This window comes from Eimeria tenella, genomic scaffold, assembly GCF_000499545.2.
Source record: "Eimeria tenella Houghton genomic scaffold, Eth_scaff409, whole genome shotgun sequence".
NCBI lineage: Eukaryota > Apicomplexa > Conoidasida > Eucoccidiorida > Eimeriidae > Eimeria > Eimeria tenella.
The window spans coordinates 1,253-8,549 of NW_013545004.1; the positions used below are offsets into that span (position 1 = coordinate 1,253).

At 54.0% G+C, this 7,297-nt stretch overlaps 1 protein-coding gene across 1 annotated transcript; it reads right to left on the reverse strand.

Moving 5' to 3' along the window:
• Nucleotides 1-4,316: 4,316 nt before the first annotated feature.
• On the reverse strand, nucleotides 4,317-7,291 carry ETH_00023865 (uncharacterized protein; the record flags this gene model as incomplete). The annotated part of the gene is made up of 1 exon (XM_013379858.1): nucleotides 4,317-7,291. A coding segment is annotated over one exon (2,975 nt), but the record flags the coding sequence as incomplete, so codon positions are not given.
• Between the last annotated feature and the right edge of the window lie 6 nt (nucleotides 7,292-7,297).

Consider the following 7,297-nt stretch of genomic DNA (forward strand, 5'->3'; position numbering starts at 1 on the left):
AATTTTGTGCTGCTGCTGCTGCTGTTGCTGCTGCAGCTGCTGAAGCGCGACTGGGCGGTTTTGGTGGAGGAATATTTGCAGAGATCTACACAGTAATGGACACTGCTGCTGCTGTTGCTGCTGCTATGTTTGCTGCTGCATCTGCTGCTATGTTTGCTGCTGCATCTGCTGCTCCTGCTGCTGAATTTGCTGGGCCTGCTGTAGTTGCTGCTGCACTTGTTGCTGTAGCACTTGCTGCTGTTAACCCAGTCTTGCTGCTGCGGCATCAGCTGCTGCTGTGCCATTCTGCTGCTGCTGCTGTTGCTGCTGCTGTTGCTGCTGCTGTGTGCAGGCTGCGCTTAGTTCTCTGTCTAGTTGATGCTGCTGCTGGCGTGCGGCAGCAAGACCTGGAAATGTGGCGGCTGCTGCTCGAGAACAAAAAACCTTTCGTTGTTGCAGTCACTAAAGTGGATTTGCTCTCTGTGCGCTGCTGCTGCTGCTGCTGTTGCTGCTGCTGCTGCTGCTGCTGCCGTTTGTGTGAGGCTGTTCCCCATTCGTCGTCTGCGTGAATTTCCAGTCGTTACTGCTGCTGCTGCTGCTGCTGCGGGTGTGCTGTTAGGCTTTTGAGCTACACCACTTCATGCTGCGACTGCAGCAGCGGCTGCTGCTGCAGCAGCAAGAGCACGTGCTGCAGCCATTCGCGTTTGCTGTTTCTGCTAAGCAGGACTTGGGGCTCAACGAGCTCCGCTGCTTCCTTGCTGCTCATACTGCACCTAAACAACCTGCTGCTGCTGCTGCTGGAAAGCAGCAGAAGCAAGCAGCAGCAGCAGCAGCTGCTGCTGCCAAAACAGCCAAACTATGATATCAACCTCTCAATAAACTCTGGAAAAAGCTGAAGCTGCTGCCAATGCTGCTGCTGTTGCCGCTGCTGCTCTCTCCAGTACTACCGCTGCTGCTGCAGTTCTGCTTGCACCTCCTACTCCAGCGGCAGCAGCAGCAACAGCTGCTGCTGCTGCTGCTGCTGCTGCTTCCCTGCTGCTGGTGGTTCATAAATCGCACGACTTAATAAAAAAAGGCAGTCAACGTTTCGGGTTCGCGGGGGAGATCAGGCTTGCATTAATTTGAAAAGAATTAATTAATTTCTAATTAATTTACAATTCATAAAAAGATGTAAATAAATTATTAGAAATTAAAGAACTCCATTCCTGGCAAACTGAAATTAATTGAGGGTCAACTCTTGTGGATATGAAGCGCTTCAGCCAGCCAAACGAGCAGCAGCAGACAAGCAAAATGGACAAACAGAAGCAAAGACCAATTAATTCAAAGACAATTAGAGACAAAAAGAAACAATTTACTTTTCTTTTGACGCAATTGATCGGCCAAAGAGACAAGCGAAAGAACCGCCAGCGAGAGGTGTACGTACACCCCAGCAAGCCCGCCTGAGGTGTACGTACACCTCAGCTGCTTCCTCCTTTTGCTGCAGCAGCAAACGCGCGCCGTCCAGGCCAAGTGCAGCAGAAATCGCCTTCGTAGGATTTATAAATCCTTTTAATTGTTTTAATTATGTTTTGATTTATAAATCTTTTTAATTGTTTTAAGTATATAACGGCTTGTGGTGTCTGGAAGCAGCCCCCGGAGGAGTGCGGTGTACGTACACCCCAAGAGCCACGCTGCGCGGCGATTCCGAAACGGCGAAAGACCTTCTACAAACTCTTGCACACAATGCATGCAAAAGAAAGAAAAGTGCAGCGCATGCACTGCAGCTGCATGCACTCTGCAGCTGCATGCATGCATGCATGCATGCATGCATGCAGGCTCAGGCAAAGACAGCCGGAATTAAACCTCTTTTCAACACTTCGGCTTCGTGCTGGTTCGGTTGCGTGAGTCATACATATACCTATATAAATATCGACGAAACATAAATATAAATATAAATATAAATATAAGTATAAATATAAATATAAATATAAGTATAAATATAAATATAAATATATAAATATAAATATAAATATAAATATAAATATATAGATATAAATATAGATATAAATATAGATATAAATATAAATATAAATATAAATATAGATATAAATATAAATATAAATATAAATATATATATAAATATAAATATAAATATGTCGGGTATACATACAGCTGCTCGGGGTTGTTGATGCATGCGCATGCACAACGCGGCACCATTTCTCTCTCCTTATAAAATTAATTAATTTAAAATACTTTTAAATAAATTAATTTTACTTAAATCGTTTTAAACTTGATTATTTCCTTTAACCCATTATATAAACGCTTTCACGAGAGACACAAACAGCAGCTGCATGCAGCAGCAGCTGTTCCGTGGGCGCCGTGCATGCATGCAAGCGCATGCATGCAAAGGCATGCATGCAAGTGCATACACGCAAAGGCACGCATGCAAAGGCACGCATGCAGGCACACACATGCAAACGCATGCATGCGGAGACGCATGCATGCAGGGGCACGGGTGCGCGTGCATGCAACAGCAAGTGCATGCATGCAGTGCATGCAACAGCAAGCGCATGCATGCAGACAATGCATGCACGGTGGGGAACAAGAAGGCAACTGCATTTGTGGGGAGCGGTAGTAAATATATTTATATAGAATATGTAATTATGCATTTCTGGGAATTGCATTTGGCCTTTGAAATGGAACATTTCAAAAGTCCACGAGCATGAATAATAATAACGCATGCATGCATGCATGCATGCATGCATGCATGCAATAAGAGTGGTAATGCATGCGCGTGTCTCTGTCGCCTGGGGGAAAGAAAGAAAGAAAAGAAGAAAGAAGAGCGGATGGGGTTTGCCGCGTGGCCCGCTGAGGTGTACAGACAGCTGGGGTGTACAGGCAGGTGGGAGGTGTACAGACAGCTGGGGTGTACGTACACCGCAAAGACGCCCACAACTCATTTCTTTTGTTTTTGCGATTTCGACCAACACCTGCGATTTCCCGGATTAAAAACAACTCAAAATTCACAAATGATTTATTTGAATGCATTGAAGATGCAACAACGCATGCAGACCGCAGCTGTTACTGCTGCTTCGCCCGTTGCTGCTGCGGCGCTGCTCTCCGGAGGACTTCAAAGGGCTCTTAATTGCATTTAATTGCTCTTTTAATTGCATTTAATTCCTCTTTTAATTGCATTTAATTCCACTTTTAATTGCATTTAACTCCACTTTTAATTGCATTTAATTGCACTTCAATTGCATCTCAATTGCACTTTCGACGGCGGCACTGCAGCGCGGCAGCGCCGGCCCGACGCAGCTGCTGCTGCTGCAGCGCCGCTGCAGCAGCGCTGTAGCAGCGCTGCAGCAGCAACCAGGGACAGGGAGCAGCAAATAAACAAAGAAAACCATTCAAACAAAACTCCAAATGCTGCTAGCCAACCCCAGGGCTCTCAAGCTGCTTCCTGCTGCCAGCAGCAGCAGCAGCAACTGCAGCAAAATGCCTCAACAAGTGCAGTTGCTGCGTCGCATGCATGCAGCCCACTAGGAGCCTCCCATGCCTCGCTTTTGCTCACTGACACCCCACACGCAGCAGCAGCAGCTGCTGCTGCTGCAGCAGCAGCAGCAGCTGCTGCTGCTGCTGCAACGCGGGCAAGTGCTTGCTTCTTTGCAAATGCGTGTGCACTTCAAAGTTGAATTATTTCCAACAAACAAAACCCAATTTAAATAAACTCGAGCCAGCACCTCCGGCTTTGCATGCATGCATGCATGCATGCATGCGTGCATGCATGCATGCATGCATGCATGCACTTTTGGGGCCTTTGCTTGTTTTAATTGAAACTTAATGCAAATATAAGCGAGAAAATATAACTTAAATGTAATTAAACAAAACAAATGCTTCTTTGCGAGAGAACGGAATGGCAGACCCAGTGCATGCGCAGTTCAGGTGTGCGTACACCCCAACTGCAGCCGCCAGCCCGCCCCTCCAGTGAGGCCTTGCTGCTGCTGCTGCTGCTGCTGCTGTTCTCGTAAACGTTGTTGCTGCTGTTGTTGCTGCTGCTGTCGCTGCTGTTCCTGCTCTTGCTGCTGTTGCATCTGTTGAACTTGAATCACCCCCTGCGGGTTCTCCTGCCGTTGCTGCTGCTGCTGCTGCTGCTGCTGCTGCTGCTGCTCTCAGAGCTGCAGAGGGCCGCTGCAGCTGCTGCTGAGTGTTGTATCAAGCTGCTGCTGCTGATTCCAGCATGCTGCTGCTGCTGCTGCTGCTGCTGCTGCGGATGCTGCTGTGAAACGCTTCGGTGCTGATCTTTGCACTGCTGCTGTTACTGCTGCAGCAAGAGCAGCAGCAGCCACTGCTGCTGCTGCTCAGCCCGCCTCGCCCACTGCACTATCTGAAGCAGCAGCTGCTGCTCTTGCTGCAGCAGCAGCAGCAGCTAAGCGAACCTCCAACGCGTTGCTCTTCTCTTTAGTACTGCAAGTGTGGGGCCCCTCAGCTGCGGGGGGGTCCCCAGAATCACTAAAAGCAGCTTCGCCGCTGCTGCTGCTGCTGCAGCTGGTGTTGCTGCTGTTGAAGCTGTCGCAGCTGCTGCTGTGGAAGCGGTCGCAGCTGCTGCTGCAGTTGGTGCCGTTGCAGCTGCTGCTGCAGCTGCTGCTCGCTGCTTCTTCAGTGCGGTCCCCGTTAGGCGACGCGGTAGCTGCTGCAGCTGCAGCTGCTGCAGCAGTGGCCGCCGCAGCAGTAGCTGTTGCTGCTGCTGCAGTGGTTGCTGCTGCTGCTGCTGCCTCAGCGGGAGCAAGAAAGGCCCTGCTGCTTCCAGCGGGGGCAGGGGACCACCTTGCTGCTGCTGCTGCTGCTGATATGCCCATGAGGCTTGAAGAGAGAAAGTCGCGCTGCAGCAGCCGCTGCTCCTCGTGCTGCTGCTGCATTTGCTGCAGCAGCAGTAGCTGCTGCTGCGAAGGCGCCGGAGGCGCCGGGGGCTGCTGCGGCGGCGGCGGCGGCGCTGCCTGCGGAGCACCCCCAGCAGCAGCAGCAGCAGCAGCAGCAGCAGCAGCAGCAGCATCTCCAGCCTCACCCCCTGGCAAGTATGGTGCGGCGAAAGGAATAAAAGCTAAATTAGAGGCGCTCCTACCCGCATTAGAGTTCCACGCAAGGCTGCTGCTGCTGCTGCTGCTGCTGCTGCCGCTGCCGCTGCTGCTGCTGCTGCTGCTGCTTGCTGCGGGCGCGCATAGGTAAGGGTTGCACTGGTTAGGCAGCTGCGGGGGCCCCGAAGGCCCTCTCGCGCTGCTGCAGCCACCGAGGGCTCCTGGCAGCAGCAGCTGCTGCTGCAGCTGCTGCTGCAGCTGCAGCTGCTGCAGCTGCTGCTGCTGCTGCTGCAGCTGCAAGCAGCCATACAGGGAAGCTCCATCAGGGCTGCTGCGGCGGCCGCAATTCAGGCGCGGAAGCGTCGCGCAGTCTTCTGGGTAAGAGGGGTACTGCTGCTGCTGCTGCTGCTGCTGCTGCTGGATCCAGGCGGGACCCATGCCTGCTGCTGCTGCTGCTGCTGCTGCACCGTTGAGGCCCAGATAATTTAGGGGGGCGCCAAATGATTGCTGCCGGATGCCATTAAATCGCTGCCGCGGGTCATGCTGTTGCTGCTGCAGCAGCTGCTGCTGCTGTTGCTGCTGCTGCTGCTGCTGCTGCTGCCAGTGTCCCTTGAACCTGCTGCCCACAGGGCAACTGCTTAATGATGAAACCCCAAGATGCTGCTGCTGCTGCGGCTGCGGCGGCACGAACAGATTGCTTAGGTTGGGGTGTAGCAGCTGCTGCTGCTGCTGCTGTTGCTGTTGCTGCTGCTGCTGCAGATCCTGCAGCAAAGAGAAGCAGCGCTCCTCCAGAGTTCCATGCGGGAAATCTGTGCGGTGCAGCAGCTGCTGCATCTGTTGCTGCTGCTGCTGCAGCAGCGGCTGCAGCGATTTCTCCAACGCCTGCTGCTGCTGCTGCTGCTGCCGCAAGCGCTGCACCGCCAGAGAGCGGCCAACGTCTGTATGCTTCGCTTTGGAGTTGACGAGTCCTAGGGAGCGATAGAGACTCTTGATTTGCTGCTGCTGCTGCTGCTGCCTGTGCTGCTGCTGCTGCTGGTGGTGATGGTGGTGGTGGTGGTGGTGGCTGCTGCTGCTGCTCGCCGTGGTGCTGGTGCTGGCGCTGGAAGCAGCAGCAGCAACAGCAGCAGCATGGCCCCCAGCCACAGCTTCCAGCGAGGCTGGCTGCAGCAGCTCAGCAGCAGCAGCAGCAGCAGCTGAATCACGGGGAGAATCCGCCCCCGAGAGCAGCTGCTGCTCTGCTGCTGCTTCTGCTGCTGCTGCTGACTGCAGCCAAGGTGTCTCCGTAGTGTCGGTGCTGCATGCCTGCTGCGAGCACCAGCTCCTGCTGACGCTGCTGCTGTTGCTGCTGTTGCTGCTGTTGCTGCTGTTGCTGCTGTCGCCGTTGAGGCTGCTGCCGTTGCTGCTGCTGTCTATGCTGCTGCCGTTGCTGCTGCTTTTGCTGCTCGTCTTGCTGCTGTTGCTATCGTCTGGCTGCAGCTGCTGTTGTTGCAGTTTCAGCAGCAGCTGCTGCTGCAGCATCTGCTGCTCCAGTAACGTCGGGTGCTGCTGCAGCAGCTGCTGCTGAAGCAACGTCCCATCCTGCTGCAGCAGCAGCTGCTGCTTCTCCGTTTCGCTGCACTCCTGCAGCAGAGCGTCATTTTCACTCTCAAGATGGCCGTCGCTAGCTGCTGCTGCTGCTGCTTCCGCTGCAGCTTCTGCTGCTGCTGCAGCTGCTGCTGCTGCTGCTGCTGACGCGCCTTCGGTGAGCGCAGCTGTATCTACACCTTGAGCTGCCGCCCCAAATCCCGGGGGCGGCATTTCCAGCTGCTGCAGCAGTTGCTGCTGCAGCTGCTGCTGCAGCTGCTGCTGTAGTTGCTGCTGAAGCTTCTGTTGCAGCTGCTGCTGCACCTGCCGCTGCAGGCCTTTGCCCACACCTGCTGCCTTCTCATCCTGGTGGTGCAGCAACTGCAAATGTGGCTGGTGACGCTGCTGCTGCTGCTGCTGCTGCTGCTGCTGATGCTGCTGCTGCTGCTGCTGCTGCTGCTGCTGCTGTTGCTGCTGCTGCTGCTCCTGCAGCAGGGCTGCTACTGCAGCGGCAAGCTCCGCAGCCGACGGATTTTCAACGGACGGTCCTACTCGCTGCTGGTGCTGCAGCAGCTGCTGCAGCAAATACTGTTGCTGCTGCTGCTGCTGCTGCTGCTGGGCCTCCGCGGGAGGCTCCCCCGCCGCCACGGCTGGGGCAAGTCGGCTGGAGTTATCGGCGGCCGCTAGGAGCTTCAGCGCTGCGC